This window comes from Lygodium microphyllum, chromosome 24, assembly GCF_053477565.2.
Source record: "Lygodium microphyllum isolate KBCC chromosome 24, Lygodium_microphyllum_v1.1.10, whole genome shotgun sequence".
Taxonomy (NCBI): Eukaryota; Viridiplantae; Streptophyta; class Polypodiopsida; order Schizaeales; family Lygodiaceae; genus Lygodium; species Lygodium microphyllum.
In genome coordinates, this window is record NC_141158.1 from 17,431,961 (window position 1) to 17,453,878 (window position 21,918).

Sequence of the window (21,918 nt, forward strand, 5' to 3'; positions counted from 1 at the left end):
CCAAATGGTAGTCAATATTCGAAAGGAAGTTGGCACCACATAGATTGGGGTCTCTTTGAGACCATTGGGCTAGTTGCTCCTCTGAGACTCTATCATAATCTGGGCTCCAAGTTTGGTCATTGTAGCACGGTTTTCAAACCAATGTTTTTTAAATTGACTTCAACCCTTTGATTGTTGCTTTAGTTTCTCTATCTCTAAGAGAATTGGTTGCCAAAGCGCTTCGTTGAATGTCACAGTTAAGCATAGTTCGTCAATTTCCTCGTGAGAGATGAGTTGCATGCATTCATATAGGAGCTTGTCATAGTGCTTGTTAAGATATTATTGCTCTTCCCAAGATGATGGATATGACAAATATTCCTCAAGTTGGTCCCTAGGGAATGTGCTTATGTCTGCAAGGACATAGGCATGTGTAAATAATTTGAGTTTAGCATCCAACTCGGTCAAGCACTTTGTGACACTTCTACATTCGATGCGGGCTTGCTCGATTGCTATCTCATGCAACGTTCTAGGAGTTTCCCTAGGCTTTAGCATAGCTGGGCGCTCATGCCACCGCCTAGATGAGCAAGATTGGTTGGATTGCTTATGTCCTTGGGGTGTTCATGTTTCTTCTGAGGCTTTGTTGTTATTGTGTCATGGTTTTCCTTGGATGTGACTAGTATAGTTTCGTCAACCTGTTGTGACAGTGTTGTATCCACTCTTGATTGGTCAATGTAAGTTCTATTGTTAGTGGATTGAGCATTGCAAGAAACTATTGATGATAATGGTTGCTTTGATTTATTAGAACACACAGGTGTGTCTGAGGTTTCACTGCCCTTAGGAGAGATGTAAATGGGTTGATTCGTGTGGGTGGACTTGATGCTTTATTCCTCAACTGTTCAGCACTCTTGGTCTCAATCTTCTTTACGTCTACATCCACCTAAAATTGTCATTGTTTTCGTTGTTTTCTCCTCTTTTTCTTGGGTAATCGAGGTGTATCCTTTAATAACTCAAGACCCTAAACTAGGTTAGCCATTGATGTGCTTGGTTGGGCCTCAATCTTCTCTTTCTTTGGTGTGTCCTCATGGGACATAGCCATGGCCTACTGAACAACCTTGCTAGGTTGTGATGGTACAACTGCCTCCCTTTTTTTTGGTTAGCTTATGTCTACTGTATGAGTTGGTATATGGCCTGCAAATGTCTTGCAGATCAAGAACGGAATTGAATGCAAATGTCTTGGAATTAAAGAAATGCACTGACATGGTTTTGGATGGCTATGAATAGTAAATACACTGTAAAACACTGGCTCTTAATGACGGACTGTTGGGAGCTGACAAGTTTATGCATTGATTCTCATGTATGGTGGCATATGTACATGACATCTTGAGGAGGTTTGGGACTAAGATACCTTGTGTTTTGATGAACATTTGGTAACTGCAACCTGTGAACATGGGTTTTGACACTCGTACATGCTGGTTATGCACTGATTTGTGCCAGTATGGTCATATTTGGGCTGCTACATGTACTAGCAGATGTCTATGAAGTTTTGGAGCATGTATAAATTGTATACACCTCGGCTTTGAATTAGTTGTTGGTCACTGATAGTTTACTGATTTTAGACTGCATGTATGTACTTTGACAGCAAGGTTGCATGATACAGAGTATACAGAAACTACATGGTCTATGTATTGACAGATGTACCTACATGTTATGCCACATGTTTATGGATGGTTATGAGATGTTAATGGACTAAAATACCATGTTTTTAGAAGGAAACTTGTTGCAGAAAATAGTCATAAATAGTCAAAGATTGCAGTTAGTCAGTTGGACTTGTTGGCTTGCAAGAAGTCAAGGCATTAGCCTGTTGCAACATGGCAAATGCACAGGGCATTGATAACATTACACAAATTGTTGGTGAAAAGCTGGATAACAAGAATTTTGCCTTGTGAAAGTTTCTTATGAAGAATTTCTTGGTTGGTAAAGGTTGCTAGGATCTATGCACTAGTGATGAAGCTGAACCTGAATTGCCTAAACGGCCAACACATGATCAAAGAAGAGCTCATAAAGGGTGGACAGAGAGAGCATGCAAAGTGCTATATTGGTTTTCCTTATGTATATCTGATGCTATGGCAATACAGATCACTGGATGTGATTCCACGAAAGATACTTGGGGCATACTCATGAAGAACTATGGAAATGTAACACATGCCATGAAGATCCAATTAAAGCAACAATTTAACAACATGTCTAGGAATGGCAGAAGTATCCAGACCTACATGACAGAGATTAAGACATAGCGAACCATCTTGCCACTATTGAATCTGCAATGTCTGAAGATGATATGATAGCAATCACTCTAAATGGAAAGAGTACAAAGCATTTGACACTTCTATTATTGTAAGAGCTAAACCCACTGACTGGGATGAGTTGCTTGCCCAGTTGTTGCATGAAGAAGTGAAGCTTGGGTTGAACACAAGTTCTAGTATGTCTCAAAGCAAAGACAGAGTCCTTTATTATAGCCAATGTGGCAGAGGTGGCAGAGGCCATGGCTCTTTTTGAGGTTGTGCAGATACTCGAAACACCTATAGACAGCAACAACAGAGTAATTGGCATGGCACAAATACACATGGCGGCTTTAGAGGCAAGGAGAGATCACCCCATGGTAGAGGTGGTGAATCATGGCAGTCAAATGATCAATCCAACAAAGATAAAGACTGGCATTACTGCGGAAAATATGGGCACATTACCAAGGATTGTCATAAGAAACACCCAAACATGAAAGCTAAAGGAAGACAGCATGGAAATTATGCATCATCTAGCAGTGCTAATGATGATCAGGGTGATAGATTGTTTGCCATGTAGCATGTGTCAAAGCATGCATCTCGACAAAGCAGAGATGAGAGATGGTTAATTGACTCTGGGGCTTCTAACCATATGACACCCCACTGAGAGTGGTTTGATGAGTTGGTTGCAGGTTCACATGGTTATGTGTGTACTGGGGATGACACCCAGCATGATATTCAACATGCAAGAGTTGTTCCGTTGATGATGCGGCATGATGGCAAGAAAAAGAGTCTGCATGATGTATTGCATGTACCATCAATCACAAAGAATATTTTGTCAGTTGGAAAAATGGCAAAACAGAACCTGCATGTGAGGTTTAACAAAGATGGATGCTTTATTGAAGAATACGGTGATGGCTGCAAAATAATTCCTCAAGGCAAATAGGATGGCAAGATGTTTACCTTGGTTGCATCCATTCTAGAACTTAAGGCAGCCATGTTTGCACATGATGAGGGTGTTATAAGGGATATTGAGATTTGGCATAAGAGGATTAGCCATGTTAATGTTTAAAAGCTGAAATCTATGCAGCAGAAGGAAGTGGCACTTGGATTGCCCAAATTCAAGTATAATGACTTTGGCCATGTATAATGACTTTGGCCATGTATAATGACTTGGATTGCCCAAATTCAAGTATAATGACTTTGGCCATGTATGTCCTGCATGTCAATTTAGAAAGCATGCAAGGTTTCCCTTTATGAAGCATGTTAAGAATAGTTTGAGACCTTTGCAGTTAGTGCACTCTGATGTTTGGGGTCCGTCGCATAATGCTGCATTTAGTGGTACTCATTACTATGTATCTTTCATTGATGATTTTAGCAGGTACACTTGGTTGTACATATTGAAACATAAAGATGAAGTGTTTGATGCATTCAGAGATTTCAAGAAGCATGCTAAAAATGAGTTGGGTTGTTATGTTTCTTACCTTAGGTCAGATGGTGGCAAAGAATATGTCTAACGAGAGTTTGACATATATCTTGCAAAGTATGGGATTAGAAGATAGCTTACTTGCAACTATACACCATAGCAAAATGGTGTAGCAGAGAGGAAAAATAGGGTATTGATGGAGTCAAATAGAGCTATGCTGCATGAAAAGTGTTTGCCTAATGTTTACTGGGCTAAAGCAATGGTGATTGTTGTATATGTTCTTAATAGAACTCCTACAATAGGGATTCATGATGTAACACCTTATGAGAGGTTGTATGGTCATAAGCCTGACATTAGGCACTTAAAGGTATTTGGCTACATTGCGTACGTGCATATTTTTAATGAAAAGAGGAAGAAATTGGATCCCAAATCTATCAAGAGCGTGTTTTTGTGTTACGCATAGGACAAGAAAGCTTATAAATGCTATGTGCCATCTACTCATGAGACATTGATAAGCAGAGATGGCTTCATGGTATGGGAATCCTATTGCAGTGGCTACAGATGGATCAACCAGCACTAGTAATGCTGAAAATACCCCTGCAGTTAGTACATCTATGAGTGGTCCGATAGGTAAAGTGTCATCTAGAGTAAGCCCTTGGTCAAGATGATTGTGGAATTGCACTCCTGCATCCACTGACATGGACATGTCAATGAGGGGGAGACTGGATAAGGGAAAAGAAAATATGTTTGAGGATGTAACAAGTCCACTTACTATAGGTTATGATTCATCCAGCACTGATTAGTGAGTTGGGGATTCCTTCTATTATGATGCCTGGTGCAAGGCAGAATCGGTATGTACAGCCTCATGAGAGACAAGATTAGAGTGATGGGGATATCTGAGAGGGTCAAAAGTCCGGTTGATAGGTACATATACACTAGATATTCAGCCCATCATTATACCTATATGACTAAGGTGGCACGTTTCAAAGAACCCACTAAGTTTGAATTGCCTGAAGGCAAAGTCCCCATTGGCTGCAAATGGATGTACAAGGTTAAATGCAAGTTAGATGGGTCATTGGAGTTCTACAAGGCCAGGCTAGTTGCAAAGGGATATGCATAGTAGTATGGCCTTAGGAGACTTTCCGCCCTATGGCTAAAATGGCAACTATTAGAATAGTCATTGCATTGGCAGCATCTAAAGGCTAGAAGTTATGGCAAATGGATGTGAAAAATGTCTTTCTAAATGGTGATTTGCAAGAAGAAGTTTATATGGAGCATCCTGAAGGCTATGTGCATCCAAAATGTCCTATACATGTATGCAAACTAAAAAAGGCATCATATGGGCTAAAACAGGCACCTAGAGCATGGAATGCTTGAATTAGCAGCTATTTACAGTAGCATGGATTTAAGTTGGGTGATGCAGATCACAGTTTATTTGTGAAGAAGACAGATCATGGTTATGTGTTTCTAGTTGTTTATGTAGATGATTTAATCATCATTGGAGATATTGAGAATGGGATTGCTAAAATTAAATCATTGTTGTAGGCTAAATTCAAAGTCAAATATCTTGGTGAGCTGAAGTATTTTGGGGGAATTGAGGTAGTGTCTACGCCTCAAGGCATGTGGCTGTTACAGAAGCAGTATGCTTATGACATGTTACAAAAGTATGGTATGGCTGAATGTAAGGCTATGGATACACCCCTAGACCAAAATGTCAAGCTGCAAATTGATGTTGGGATAGAAATTGAGAATGTAACCATGTATAGACAGATGGTGGATCATGAGATATGTAAAGGGTATTTTAAATTATGGGTTATTTTATGCATATGGAAAACCCTTTGACTTGACAGGGTATACCGACCCTAACTAGGTTGATTGTGCCTATGACAAGAGGTCAACTAGTGGCTATGCATTTGGATTGGGCATCAGCATGATCAACTGGCAAAGTAAAAAATAGCCTATAGTTGCATTGTCTAGTACCAAAAGCTGAGTATAGGGGTGCAGCCTTAACGGCTTGTGAAGCTGTTTGATTGCTAAAGTTACTGAATGACTTGGGGATACACTTGGATAGCAAAGTGAAGCTGCATTGTGATACTCTTAGTAGTGTGATGCTTGTAAGCAATCTTGTATACCATGCAAGATCTAAACACATTGAAGTTCATTACCATTTCATCATAGAAATGGTACTAGCAGAGCAGATTGACTTGATGCATATGAAGACTGAAGACTAGCTAGCAGATATCTTTACCAAATCACTTGGTAAATAAAAGTTCATCTATTTTAGGCAGCTACTTGTAGTATTGTAGATGGTTTGAGCTTGAGGGGGAGTTTTGAAAACCAAGCTGGAAATCAAGCTCCACCCCGACTCTCTTTATGTCTATGTGACTTACTGACATTAGTTGGATATAGCTATACATGTGTGTGTCATTGAATAAGGGGAGTGTTGGAAACCAAGCTAGAAATCAAGCTCCAACCACTTGACCTAACCATAGTTAGATGATGGTTAGTCAAGTCTAGTGTAACTCTCTCTTTTAGTGAGAGTGACTAAGTGAATGAATAATGAGAAGATAATGAAGATGAGCTGAAGGCTCATGGTTTTTCTCCACTCTCTCTTTCTCCCTCTCTTCCAATAAAATATGCAACAAGAGCAAGGACTACAACTAAAAGAACATGAGGATTTTCTTACAATCACACATCTGTCTCACCAAGAAGAACTGCATAGAAAAAAAGAATACCTATACATGAGGGAGCAAGATCTCATTCATACACCTTAGGCCGGGCAAGGAGAAATATCTAGTTGAGGAAAGAGCAAGGTAGACAAGGGACTACTTGAACTACAATTCATGTTGAATATGCTCCAAGCCATGCAAGCAAGCTAGCACTCCATAGGTAGCACTCAAGAGAGCAAGGAGGGCAAGCAACAATCATAGAAGGGAACTTGCCTCAATTATGAAAAGAACTCGAGAGAGAAAAATCTAGGGTCTTAAGAGACAATGTAGAGCTACAAGCTAGGTTGGATAAGGTAATGGACACTTACCGGGAGGACTCAAAGCATAGCATCCTATAGCAATAGGACCTTCAAACTATCAAGAATCGTGTGGTGGGGGGACTTGCTTGAATTGTTGCACCAAACACACACCATATACATAAGAGGAAGCTCACTCAAGAACACAAGAAGAGAGATAGAGGCCAAAACATTTTCTTGCTAGTTTTTCTTCTTCTTCAACCCACTATACAATGTACACAACGTATAGATAGGATGCAACATAAAGAAAAGTGGCCTACTAAGTCAAATAGTACATAACTGACTATACTAATCAGCTAGCACTATAACTATGCCAATTATAGGTAGGTGCAGCAAACTAAATACAATAAGTGAAAAGTCAACAGTCATGTGAGGATCAGAATGACCATTGACATACTAAGTATAGACATGTGGACCCATCTAGCCAAGCGGTCCATCATCAATGTCCACAAGTGTTGAGCTTACCATCTCAACACTCGCCCTCAAGCTCAACTCTATCTCTGAACTCTAAGTAAGCTTTGAAACTTTCGAAGATTCTCTGCACCCAATGATTTTGTGAAAATGTCAGCTATCTGATCCTTTGTGCTGACATATATGTCAATCACTCCTACAAGTACCTTCTCTCTCACAAAGTGGTAGTGCACCTCAATGTGTTCTGTCCTAGCATGAAACACTAGTTCCTAGCTAGTTACATGCTGCTCATGTTGTCATAGTGAATGACAACTAGACCATCTCCCTGCACATCCAAATCACCCAATAACTTTTGCAACCATACCACCTCGCATGCTGCCATAGCAGCACCTCTATACTTCACCTATGTACTCGATAAAGAAACTATATATTGCTTTTCGATTCAATCCACTGGTAGATCTTTTATATCTAACCTTACCTGCCTCATAAAAAAGTCCATAATGTAAAATGGACTTCACATACCTCAATATGCATCTAACTGTATCCAAATGAGGCTTTCTAGGCATTTGCATAAGCTGACTAACAAGAACAATAACATAGCTCAAGTCTAGCCGTGTGATAGTCATGTAAATAAGACTCCCTACTATCCTCTTGAATATAGTAGGGTCTTCTATCTCATCCCCAACATCAGCACTCACAACTTCACATTTTGCTCCAATGGTACTAAAAGAGGCTTACGTGCTATCATACCATACTTGGATAACATATCCAAGCCATACTTCCTTTGGGATAACCATATGCCATCATCACATCTGATCACCTCAACACCAAGAAAGTATCTCAGGTCACCCAAATACTTCATCTCAAGCTTCTTCTTCAAGAAGTCCTTAACTTTAGCAATCCCATTATCACTACCACATGTAATAATCAAGTCATCCACATAGATGACTATGATGACCAAACCTACATCTCCCCTTCTCACATAAAGTGAGTGATCAGCATCAAAAATATAAAAGCCAATATTGACAAGATACTCTTTGATCTTGTCAGACTATGCTCTAGGTGCTTGCTTCAGCCCATAGAGCACATTATTTAACCGGCACACATATGTGGGATGCTCTAAATCCTCATAACATGTTGGCTGCTCCATAAACACCTCTTCTTGCGATTCACCCATGAAAGAATGCATTCTTAACATCCATTTCCTGCAAATTCTAAGCTTTTCCAAGGCAATCACACATCTAACAGTTGCCATCCTAGCAATTGGACCAAATGTCTTTTGATAATCTATGTCATATGTTTGAGCATAGCCTTTGCAACTGGCCTAGCCTTATACATGCTAACCGAACCATCTACATTATGCTTGATTTTTTAAACCCACTTACAACCAATAGCTTTCTTGCCCTTAGGCAAGGGTACCAAATCCCAAGTCTTATCGGCTTCCAATGCAGCCATTTCCTCATCCATTGTTGCATCCCAATGAGCTTCAACAATAGTATCATCAAAACAAGTGGGCTCAACATCCTCAACTACCTTCACCATATAAGCATAATGGTAAGCTACATAACCTTCAAAACCAAATCTTTTAATAGGGTATCTGATCCTACTAGACCTGCTTACCACTAGATCACTCAATGGAGTCTTTACATTACTATGTGCTCTATGTACACCTGGTGTCCTGACTGAAGGAATACCAAGCTCATCATCCAAACTATCTAAACCACTAGAATCTCCATCAACCCCAAATGACTAGTAGATGTATTACCATCCAACACTTTCTTCTTTTCTTTGTCTTTACCTACAACACTTGTAGATCCACCTAAAGATGTGGGCATGCTCCTTAGTCTCCTAGATGTAGTGGGAGCTCACACTCAACTGCCAAGACCCACGGACTGCTTATTGTTTCAAGCATTTCAAGCAAGCACAAATGGCTATCTCTCACCTAGCCAATGCGCCTTTGATCCACTGGGGTGTAGTGAGCTTACCTTGATGCCCAAATGAGTAGCCTCCTCCCTCAAGCAAGCCAATAGCTCCACAATTCATGATGCAAACTCAAGTATCCTCAAGCCTCCACCTCCAAGCTCCATCCTCCATATTCGCGCATGAGACAAGAGGAGAGAAGACAAGACAAGACAAGACAAAGAGAGGAGATGATGAAGAGCTTCTTCTCCAAGTTTCCTCACCCTCACACACTCACTCTCTCACACTCTCACACACACTCTCTCTCAAGCACACACAAGCAAGCAAGAAGAAGAGAAGAGAGAGTCCACTTTGCCACACACCAAAGAATGAGCTCTCATTCATCTTCTGAACTTTATATACAAAGCCCTAAATCCCCTTTGGATGGTCATCCCCTTTTTACATGGCCGGCCATAGCCTTTTTCTTCCATTGCTCTCCTATCTTCCTAGCTTCCTTCCTACCGCCCATCTACATTTACAATGGCATTCTTAAATCAAATCATAATGCGCCTTGCGCTTTTTTATATAAGTATTGACTTGCGCTTTTTCTTGTGCACCTTTCTCCTGATTTAGGACTTTTCTACACTTCTTGTATTTCCATATTTTTCTTGGCACACCTTTGTCTTCCATTCCGCTTTTGCATTGGCCTTGTCTTCTGCTTCAGATTTTCTAATTTTCTTGATTTTTCACCTTGTCATCTAAGGGTTAACAGCTTCTCTCCTGATTTTGTGTTTCTTGGCCAATGGCCTTAGCTGATCTGTTGGCCTGTAGCGTTTAAACTCCGTCTAAGCGAGGCACCGCTTGTGGTATAGTTGTGCCTCTCGATTTTGGTCGTGAAGGAAAAACTAGTGTGCTTATGCTTGAGAGATCATCAATCTCATCCTCCAAGATGTCCTCAGTATCCTTTAGGTGCTCCTTGACTTCTTTCACCCACTCCTTTACTTTTTGTTGAGAGTGAAAAAAGAGTGAATTTTTGACTGATTTTTGTTATTTTTGGTGGACTGAATGATTGATTTGGTGTGATTTTTTATTGATTTTAGAATTATTTGGAATGATTTGGATAGGTTTTTATTGATTTTGATAGCTCATGATATTTTTTAATAAAGATATATTGATGTGATAGGTTCTGATGATGTTCTGATAGCTTCTGTAGGATCCTGTTTGAGCATGTTGAGCTTCTGTTTTCTTTTGTTTTGCTCTGTTTTGTTTGAGTAAGTAAGGTTGGGATATTGAATGATAAATTTTGAAGTTGTATGGTAGCTTATTGAGTGATTTATTATGGGTTTATTTGGTTTTAGTTGAGCTAAATATTTCATATTTAGTTGCTGCTGAACCTCTGTAGACCTTCTATAGAGCCTCTATTCCTGCTATGTTCCTATTCATGTTCTGTCATGTATGCTTCTGTATGTGTTCTGTGATATGAGGGTATACTTTAGAAAAGTTTTCTAACTTTTGAAAAGGATGAATCTATGTTTAAAAGAGCTAAAAAAATGGAAAAAGTAGCTATTGAAGACTAAAGAGAAGACTGAAGTGAAGTGACAATGATGAGCTATAAAGAGACACTGTAGTGGCTCTGGTGCCCTTTTATACCTCACATACATTTTGGGAGGTGCATCCACGACCTAAGAAGGATTATTATGAGTGATTATTGAGTATTGTAGTGAGGAGATGATTTACTATTGATTAAGAGAGAAAGAGAATCAGATATAGCCAATTCTATGTAAAACAATGTATCTATCTATGAGAAATTGAGAGAGAAAACTATGAAGACAATGAAGATGAATCATATGTGATTATTTTCATTCAAAAGTGATGTATTCTTTTTTATTCTTGTTAGTTTTGATAGATTCTATGGAAATTTTGAAGATTATGGTTGATTCTATTAAATCCGGTGGAGATATCTACTATGATGCTACGTGAAGATTTGTTATTTTCCTTGTTGTGGTTCTCTAAAGAATGAAACAAAAGCTTGTTGATGTTACAAGATAGATTTTTTTGTAGTAGAAACCCTTTTTCCTTGGTGTCTCTCTTGGAGCTCCATGTTTTTTGTGTGCAGCCAGGGAAATCTGTCAACAAGCATCAAAGAGGCTAAAGGAAATGCCATTGCCAAGAAGAGAAGAATTCAATGGATGTTTGCAAAGTTCCTTCTTCCACTAAAGAGTTTGAGATTCTTATTGCCAAAGCCACTCTCCACAAGAAGTTCATCCCACAATGGCGAAAACATATTACCATCATGATGCAAGCTCTATGTGGTGGACTATTTCCTCTTTCAGTTGAAGCAATAGAGACATGCATCTTGGTGGCAAATTGTTTGGGAACAAACTAAAGTGCAGAAACAGAGAGAATGACCATCCATGGAAGATTTGACATTCATTGAGAAGTTTTCAGACATCATCAAGTGGGAGATTGTGAAGAAGCTTCAAGAGTCATGGTCAATGGAGGTTCACGAAAACAAGAAAGAAAAGAGCTAGGACCTATTCGTAGATGCTCAACAGCAAGATACGTGGGATGCTTGGTGCACTGACAATCTCCTATTTGTCCAATTAGTTGCTAGATAGAGTATTCTTCACAACATACACTATTGAAACCATCAAAAGCTGGCATTATTATGTTGATGGCACAATAATGATCCTCAGAAGAATGAGTTTTGATACCTTCATAACAGAATATCTCCCCCTCTGTAGTGCCATGAAAGCAGAATTTAGAGACGTTGAAAAGAAAGAAGTAGAAGAAATGTTGGTAAGAGAGTCCTCCAGAGACTAAAGCTTTCTGTTATCCTTCTGTGAAGCACTAACAACTTAGTGGAGTCAATCCCCTCATGAATTATGCCATAAGGAGACAAGTGCTAGAATGAGTCTAGAGGTATATGAGAAGAGAGAAGGCAAAAATCAAGGCCGAGAACAAGCTTGCAGCAGAAGCCTCCTTTGACGGCCTAAAAGCACTCTTTACAGAAGTCCCCACGGTGACTCAAGGTCCCCTTCCTAGTCAAATTTGTCCTAAAAATATTGATGACAGGCCAACAAATGTAGTCCCGTTGCCAATTTTTAAGGGAAAGTACAATGAAGACCCTGATCTTCATGTAGCAGAGTTTATGGTAGCATGTGTGGCTAACAATGCCAAGACCCCCAAGCATTGGTTAGCAATATTCCCCACCACTTTCAAGGGTGCGGTGTTTCAGTGGTATGAAAGACAAGTAGCATGAACTTTTGGCACATGGGATGACCTGAAGTTGGCCTTCCTCACTAAATTTAGGCGTGAAGGTTTTGAAGAGCAAATGTGAGAGGAGTTCATGAACCTAAGTCAGCCCTCTAAAGAAAGAGTAGAAGCTTATGTCTCGTGAATGGAATCCATCCTAAAGAGATGAACCAATCATCATTTGGATGAAGACATCCAGAAAGGAGTTCCTCAAAGGCATACAACCAGAAGTTCACAAGTTCATGGAATTGAGAAGACCAATCAATCTGCAAGCTGCAGTGAAAGGTGTAAGACTATATAACGAAGTTGAAGCAAGGCTGTCAATGACCCCAGGAAAAGAAGTCTTACCTCCTCCCATGCCAGGAATGGTATACCCATCAAATGCAATTCCAGGGACAGTTCTCTACCCCTACCCCCAGATGCAAATAGTGCCGCTATACAATGTATCTAATCCACAGTGGCCGCAGAAGACAATGCCTCAAATGATGGTTCAACCACAACAACAGTAACCTCAAACAGTTCCTTCAATTGCGACTCAACAATAGTGAAATCCTACCCACTAAAATCAACAACCCCAAGTCTCAACAGGAGCTCTGAATCAGAACCAAAATAGAGGACCTCGTAGATTAACCCAACCCGTGTATTCAGTATTACAAAAGCTTCCCAAAACCCTACTACAAATACTTCAGGAGGTGAAAATCTGAAGGACTACCTGTCCAATTTAGTGACAAGTATCAAGAAAGGAATCGCAGGAAATTCGTCGATGATGATGAGGGATACTACACTCAACTCACAGTCACTCAATTGGAATGAAAGAACAGTCACTCGCCCCATGACTAATATCACTCGAGGAAGAATGATTAAAACCCATATCTCGTACCCGATTAAGGAATCGACAAGGATGAATGGTGCAGGAGTATGCCAGGGTGCACAATTGATGGTGCAGTAGTGCGTCCAACCCGTTTGGCATAAGTGCAAGGAGGAAGGCAAGGGAGCCTTATAGTGCAGTGTACAGAATAGGGTGATGTGTCTGGTGATTAGCTATTAACAGTCATGTGTGTCATGTGTAGTCAATAGTCGACTCCTACCTACGAGCCTCAGTTAGAGTCAGACGAGAATATTTAGAGCTCTAACATTGTGTTTATCTATAATCTTATGTGTTTTAGACACCTGGAATGGAGGTAGTACCAATGCATTTTGGTGTTAGCACAATGGCCACATCAATAGTTGTGCACCTTGGCCAATATTCAACCTACTCCACTATTCAATCATTCATTGATTTTTCATCTTTCCAACTAGCCTCCATCAACATCTTCTCCTCCATTCTTTGTCTAGCACCCACACTGACACCTAGAGCTATGTGTTGGGTTTGATAGAGATAAGCCATTGTATCATTTAGTCTCAGTTAGGTTGTGCCTTCAATTTTATGTTCTCTCTCTCTCTCTCTCTCTCTCTCTCTCTCTCTCTCTCCATGTTTCCTTTTCTTTCCATTGTACACTCTTATAAGAAGAGAGAAAAAGAATGAGATCTTACATTGGAAAACGGTTCCCTTTTTCTTGTCACTTAGTACAATTCCTATAAAGCAAGAATAGCAAGATTTTGCGTTTGAAGATTGTTCCCTTTTTCTTGTTGCTTAGTAGACTTCCCATAATTTTGAGGTTGTTGCATTTGACCATTGCAAATGTCATGATTGTTGCAATGGTGTGTGCAACAATCCAAAAATTTTCTTAAAAGGAAAAGATGCAACAATTTTCAAAATTTTAATTGAATTGAGATCATGTGTAAGAAGGTATTCCAATCTTCAATATATATGTGCATTTGGTAGAACAACATGTGTTGCAAAGTAATAAAACAAATTGTTTTTTATAAATAATGATTTAAAATGATCAAGATAAATAAGGTAGTGAATTCTACAAGCATACCACTAAATGTACTTGTTTTTTACTCCAACAAATGTCATTCCACACTATTGAGGGAACACATCTTTACAAGGTTATCATGGTTTCTCTTAAATTTCATTATTGTGAAGTTAAAGTGTATACAACACATGTGAAAGTTATTCATCATATCTTGGTGGGTTAGTTAACATGAATAATCAATTAACATAGAAGATAGCTTTGTGATTTTATACATTTTAAAGCATTTGAGCATGCTCTTATAATCACTCCTTCACTCACTATCTATGAAGCAAAGACAAACCTTCCTTAAGGTATGCAATTGTGACTTTATCATATGTTGGTATGGTGAATAAATGTCATATGAAGATATTCCATTTTAACAAGCATGTTTGCAACATAATAATGCGAGATTGGACTTACAACATAGGTTCCCTTGCTTAATCCTTGGCTAAGATTGACAGAGCAATGGTTGATCCCTGCCATCTAGACCATAGAATAGGATTCTACTGTAAGAGTGCTTGCATGACTAATTCAATAGAGGCAAAAGTAGATTGCCTTTATTCACCTCCCTCCTTTAGCTTTTCAACTTTGTGGCATGGTTGCTCTCACTTGGAGCAACAAGTTGGTCAAAACCTAAAAGAAAGAAAGTGATATTATTGTCCATCTAGGCACTTGGGACAATGCCACAATATGCCAATATCTTCATTACGATCCTTCGGGTGTCACAAATTAAAAAAAGTATGAACCACCCAATCCTTACAATACCCCATTGATTAGGCTTTTTTCTCCTTAATAAACTACCCATTTCCATTCTTTATTTAATGAGAACCATCACCGATAGAGTTGTAGAGAGAACTTGTGACTTCAAAGGCAAACAATCATCGCTTCCATTGATATAAGGGATAAGAGTATAAGTGATATTGCACCTATGAAATGCCCCACAAACTAGTTATGACCCCCATGGGATTCTAGTCCTCTGATCGAGCCCATTGAAACTTTTTTGAAGTAGCAAGGACTAAGATGGTTCAATTCATTAAGATACACGCTTTACACATTGGGAGACCTCCTTTAGACAAGCACCCAATAGCTTCTCAAATTTTGCCTAATTATGAACTAACGAAAGCGGTGTTAGGGATAAGGAGTGGGGTATTTATGTTTAGCACGAAGTGGAAGAAAGGGAAGGCAACAACAAGACAATACTAGTGAGGGATTTTGCAAAAATAATCCGTCAACACTTTTTGAGGACAAAATATTAGAAATCATGGTCGCAACTTCACCTTACTAGTCCAAAAACCAATGATGGGCTAGTGATCTTATCTAGAATGCCAATACTTGCAAAATTTTGATCAAATAGTTTGGTCCCTTTATTATATCCTCTTCTTTTATAGTTTGGGAAAGAAACCTTTTCATAAACACAACAAGCTTTATAATCAAGGAACCATCCTTATGGTACATAACTGCCCCTCTTTTGTGAGGAGCTAGTTGGCACTCAGAAAGGTATATGATAAGGGAACCAATCATTTGATATAGAACTCTCCCTTGTTTGTGAGAGATAGTTGGGTCAAATTTTGGACATGGCGACTTGGATTGGTCCACCTCACACAAGGAGCATTTTAGGTCATAATGAGCGCCACATTCCTACAAGTGGAGTTAATTAGGAACAAGAAACCAAGGAGCTATAATAAGATGAAATGGTGTTACAAGGAGGAGATAATGCCTCTCAAAGTCATTGACCTTCAATGCAACTAGAGGCTTTGAAAGCTATGACAATATGAAATATTGATGCAAGGAGGTGTTGCCTTTCAGAGTCATGATCCTTCAAATTGACTATAAGGTTAGGTTGTTTCAAGGAAAACCCATGCTTGCAAATTATAACTAAGCACTCACATTTGTGAGAGTAGATCTTACCCACCAACCTATTAAAATTACTGTAACAATGTCACATTCAAGGTAAAGCAAATAGAGCTAAAGTCTAGTAAGATAAAGAGAGTAGTCTTATGGTGAGATAATGTTTTGCTAGTAAAGAATGGCACATAGCCAAAATGATTTTTCAAATTTGACACATCAATCTTCTCTCCAAGAGATGGGAGCTAGTTTCTCTAGAAAGTTAATTATGTAATGAAGGGTATTACATAATGGGCTTTAAAATGTATAAGACCTAAGATCAAGATAATATGCAAGTCATTATTGAGGCACTACTAGCAAGCCTCAAGCTTGATTATAGTTCAAGGAAATTTTGCACAATACTCGAGTAAAGCCAACACCCTCACACCCAAGATTCCCCAAATCGGAGTGTAGTTCTATTTTTAGCATCTTTTCTCTACATAATGTTCCTCTATTTGACAAAAGATGCAAAGCCAAAGACAAGTGGAAAATATGAAGAGATTATGGAAAGGTGCATGGAGTTATCAAATGCTTGCATAACAATTATCAAGGTTTTCAATTGACATACAACATCATTGACCCCTAATTTAATAAGGTTTAGTACATAATCAATGTTTTGGGGATGTTAACATAAGCTAGGAAATTCACCCTTTAACCAATTGTATTGGAGCCTCATGTTTGTTAATGACACTACTGGTTTGGTTTACGATCATGAAACTCCATAAAAACCTTATTGGTTTGTTCAAAAAAATTTGTGACTTAAGATGCAACTAGCCATAAAAAACTTGGTATTGAAAGAACATGGGTTAAAAGTTTTTATGAAAACTAAAATGCTCAAAAAATGTATCAACTCCCAAGCCAAGGCCTATACAATGGAGCCTATGCACACTTATTTCACCAAATATCCATCCAAAAATTTAGTATCCACATTGGTTATCCCACTCACAAGATGTAACATAGACCATCCATAGCATAGCCATATTATCCATCTCTTTTCATACTCCCCCTAACAAGCACATTTGTTAAGAAATCCTAATAGGATCATGCTCACTCTCAAAGGTAAAACTATATTTAGGTCTATCCCTTCATTTTACCAAATTCTTTATTTGCAAAGCATACCTAGTTATACACTCACTCTTTGTAAGATCTTGGCACTAGTGGAAGTTGAGTACCCATATTCTCTCTCCAAATCATCATATCCCTAGGGGTTGGCCACAAATTTAACATTTTTGCTACTATGATTCATTAATAGACCACTCTACAATAACAACAAACTTTGAGAGACTTCTGAGTTCATTGTTTATATTGTTCAAAGCATTCAAGTATATTCATGAACGGACCATACCATTAGAACTTTGAACCATTCCAAGCCTTTCACAACAAATTGCTCCAAAACTCTCAATTATAACTTTATCCCTCTTCAAGCTTTAAGATTCTTTAAATCTAAGTCTTGCATAGCTCTTCAACAAATCTTGTTTTTTCTTAAGAAAAGGATCACTTTCATTCTTACTACTTAAAAGTTCCCTTGCAAAATCAACTCTCATTTTGCAATTCTACTACAAACAACTCTACACAAGAAAGTGACTATATTGTAATGCAAAAATATGCTATACATTTTTTCTGAAGGGATACCATGAAGTAAGGTTACCTACCTAATCTATCCATTTTCTACTATACTCTCAACATGGAATTTGATGCAGAATTTTGTTAGCCCTTCCACCTTGAACATTAATGCTCCATCATATTCATGATAAGCATAATGTAACCATTGCATTCCTTATATCAACAAAAAGCATATTGCTCATATAGCAGCAAAGTCTTGAAAAGCACTCTTGTACTTAGCAATAACATCATTTAGCCACAACAATCAGCTGATTTCAACATCCATACGATAATCTCCAGACGACTAAAAGTGCAGTTGTCTGCTCCTTCGCAAAACTTGAAATTTGATTCCCGTCTTCAGTCACTATGCGATGAACTTTTGACAACGTGTATCAGTGTGGACCTTTTGACAACGGATACAACAAAACCTTGCCCCACATACTGTACAAGTGTAATTTGCAAAATACCCGCATACAGTGCAGAAGTGTCGACGAGCCGAAGAGCTTGGAGGACCAACAGCAGCTCGAAGATATGTAGGTACGTGACTTGGCAAAGACTCCAAATTTGCCTAGTATCAATATCAAGAAACGCACCCCTTGTAAAAGAAGGTCAGAACATGTAGTTCAAATCATCTTGGATAACATACGCAAAAGTACATTCACCATGAAACAATATCTGTGTAATGCAGAAGTCACCACAATACACATTTATAGGAAACTCGTAAAACAAGGTCAGACACGCACTTCAATCGATTTGGGTTAACACATGCAGAAAGTGCAGTCACCATGAGACAATATCTATCCATACTAGCAAAAATACATTAATTATGACTCGTGAGACAATTGTAGAAGCTAGTAAAACAAGGCGAGACGTGCAGTCATGTTCACTGAGCTAGGCCATCCATTTGTTTATAACCAGATCTACCCATCAGCCTACTTTCTGGCTGACAAGACCCAACATTGGTGGTGGATATTGTTGGAGCACTGAAAGTAAGGCAGTAACACAACTTCAATATCCAACGCCCTCCATAAAATTAAAATAAAATGCCCAGATTTAGTGGCCGTGGTTAGAGCAGTGAAAGTAAGGCAGTAAAGTCAAAACTAACCTCCTCCAGCAAGTCAAAAAAACTCCTGATTTTCTTGGCGCTTTCAAGCCTCTCAAGTGCCCTTGCTTGCCTTGTCTCTCGTTTGCCACCCTTAATATGCTTCCTCTGATTGAACACTAAATTTTGCAAATCAGAATCATCAATCAGCCATAGCAGTTGAAATATACTTCCTCTGATTGAATACTAATTTTCAAGTCAGAACCATCAAGCAAACCCCAGCAATTAACATGCAGAACCAAGAAATGTAAGGTAGCTAATGCTTGATTACAACAGGATGCTAGCAATGACTCTACAATTTTGTTCAGAAAGTGAAACATAAGAAAATGTTTAACCAGCTTTCCCTTTTGACATTTATGGTTACTCTTGGTTACCTTGGTCCTCATCATCCAGGGATACTTCTTCTTCTTCTTCTTCTTCAACATCAATTAGCTCAGCCACAGCATTATCTGTCTCCAGAGCATCAAGCCGAGCAAGAGCTGCCTGCAATAATGCATTTGTTAGCCATAGACAACTTCAAGGCATCTAACTCAACTAAAAAGCAACCCAAAAAGCTTCATTAAAGGAGAACATATCAATACTGAAGTAAAGGGAAATTGTTTCTATTTATGAATGTATATTTGACAATGTCAAAAAAGTAGACTTCACAAAATCAATGAACTAAGCTGGCTTACAAGTGATGATATGTATGCTTCACCTCTAAAATGTAACTTGTCATGTCACAAAAGTGATGATCTACGCTTTCTGACAAGTGATCATCATATTCACCTCTAAAAATGTACTTCACATGTGATAACACTTGGGTCCTCGTTGACTCCAGCATCGATCCAATATCCAAAAGGGTCAAGTGGGTTTGCCATCTAAGAGTCAGTTGGAGGTCTGGCTTAACAAGCCTAGTAGACATATAGGCGAGAGCTCGTTGTGCGGGTCCCTTTTCTATGCCTTGCCCAGATCTAAGCATTATATCCAAGACATGATGGGCATCTTTGTTAGTAGATTAGTCAGTTCATAAGAGCCTATGGGCTGGGCACATTTTCTTGATTGTGATGTGATTGCCAGATTTAGGGCACTAGTTCTATGGCCAACTGCACTTTCTCTTATCGGTCAACTTTATTTAATCTAGCCCAGATTTCTGGCCAAGGCTTGAGCAATTCATGATTTTGTACTATTTATAGGATTGATGCCTCCCTCATTCATTCATTCGGCATACACCATATGCAAGTCCTATTGGAGAGAAGGAGCTGGTGCCAGAGACGGCACAACCAGTGACTCATTGTTGAGTTGTGCTGTGTCTTGCCTTGGTATACGGATTCCATTTCCTGAGCATTTATCTTTCGAGTCCTTCTTTGTAGTGTTCTTCTTTCTGTGCAGTGTTTCTCTTCTCTCTCATGTTTGTGTAGTCTATTACAGCATATTGTCATGCTTCCATTGCTGCACTGTGAGAGAGGACAGGATCCAAGCTTAGCACAGAAAACCAGTAGACAGTACAGAGTGAAGCACCACACCCAATGCAATAGATTGAAAGAGTGTTAACTGAAAGTACAAGGTACAACCCTTGAAACCTTAGGGTTGTAGGGGGGTGTTCACACCCGAACACGGTAAGTGCCCGGAAGTGTATCATAAGCACATACGAAATAATACCATAAGTCTGGGGAAAAACCTCTCCTACTGAGAGGCAAAAGTGCCCCAGTGTCCTACTGATCACCGACACTCCTATGTGAGTGTAGACGTAAGTGAGGCGTGAGTGAAATACCCAATAAACCCCCTTGGAGTGAAGAGTGATCAAGAGTACAAGGATCATCCACCACCAAAGGAGATCAAATTTAGAGCATGGCGAAATGATTCAAATTTTTCACGAGGAAGAGCTTTGGTGAAGATGTCTGCCACATTACTGGTGGTAGGACAATAGACAAGGCTGATATCACTTTCATTTAGCTTCTCTCTGACAAAGTGATAATGTATCTCAATGTGTTTCGTGCGTGCATGAAACACTCGGTTCCGTGTCACTGCAATGCCCTTGTGCATAGCCTTTAGCTACAAGCCTTACCTTGTATTTGTCAATGGATCCATCTGCATTCCGTTTCAGCTTGAAGACCCATTTTGTTCCAATGGCTTTCTTCCCAAATGGCAAAGACACCAAATCCCATGTTTCATTCTTAGTGATAAAATCCAATTCAGCTTTCATTGCTGCCATTCAATGCACACACTGTTGTGCATCCTCAAAACATTCACGCTCCTCTTCATCAAGGGTGCTAGCTGCCATAACAAACTCCATGGTATGTGCGGTATCATGCATACGAGCTTGCCTTCTAGTACAACCAGCCATGGGTGCATCCAAATGACTATCTTTCATAGTCTGTAAATACCATCTAGGCATTTGTCTTGCCTCCTAACTGTGCATAAGCTCTTGCTGAATTTCAGTTTCAGCACTTTGCTGAATATTCAGATCAGCCAATGGCTGATTGTCTGCATTTTCCAAAGGAGTAGCTCGCCGAACATTGAGTTCACTTGCTGAAACTCCAGCTGAATCACCAAATGTAATGGGCAGCAGCCCTTCAAATACATCACGGGCAGCCTAATATGTGTCTAAACCCAGCCAGGAACAATTCTGATTTTTCTTCAAATAGTACATCCCTAATGACAAACACCTTTTTCAAAACAAGATCATAGAGTCTATAACCTTTGCCCTCACTACTATATCCCATAAAAATGCATTTAATAGCCTTGTTATCCAACTTTTTCATGAGTACCTTTGGAATATGTGCATATGCAAGGCACCCAAAGGTACGAAAGTGTCCAATAGAAGGTTTCCGACTGTTCCAAGCCTCAAAAGGTGTAATTTTCTTCAAAGCTTTGGTGGGGCATCTGTTCAAAACATGAGAAGCACACATGACAGCTTCCATCCAGAAACTGTGAGGCAAGCTCTTTGCCTTCAGCATACATCTGGCCATCTCCATGAGTGACCGATTCTTTCTCTATGCAACCCCATTCTGCTGTGTGGTATAAGTAGTAGTGTACAGATGGACAATGCCCGTCTCCTTCAAAAAGAAATTCAGCATAGAGGACATGTATTCCCCCCCTCGGTCCGAACGGAGAGTCTTAATTTTACAACAAGACTCGTTTTCAACAAGTGCGATAAAAGTCAAGAATGCATCATA

At 39.3% G+C, this 21,918-nt stretch overlaps 1 protein-coding gene across 4 annotated transcripts in view; it reads right to left on the reverse strand.

The window, feature by feature from the left end:
- Positions 1–17,623: 17,623 nt before the first annotated feature.
- SEF (HIT-type Zinc finger family protein) overlaps positions 17,624–21,918 on the reverse strand; it is a 66,944-nt gene continuing 62,649 nt past the window's right edge. For 2 of the 4 annotated variants that reach the window (XM_087665828.1, XM_087665829.1), the window contains exons 4-6: positions 19,135–19,243; positions 18,764–18,879; positions 17,630–18,226 (exon numbers count right to left, since the gene is read on the reverse strand). In XM_087665828.1, coding sequence (XP_087521954.1) covers positions 18,023–18,226; positions 18,764–18,879; positions 19,135–19,243 — 429 coding nt within the window. In that variant the 3' untranslated portion in view covers positions 17,630–18,022. Of the gene's footprint in view, positions 18,227–18,763; positions 18,880–19,134; positions 19,244–21,918 lie in introns of all 4 variants that reach the window. The other 2 variants (XM_087665830.1, XM_087665826.1) reach the window with 2 other exon arrangements.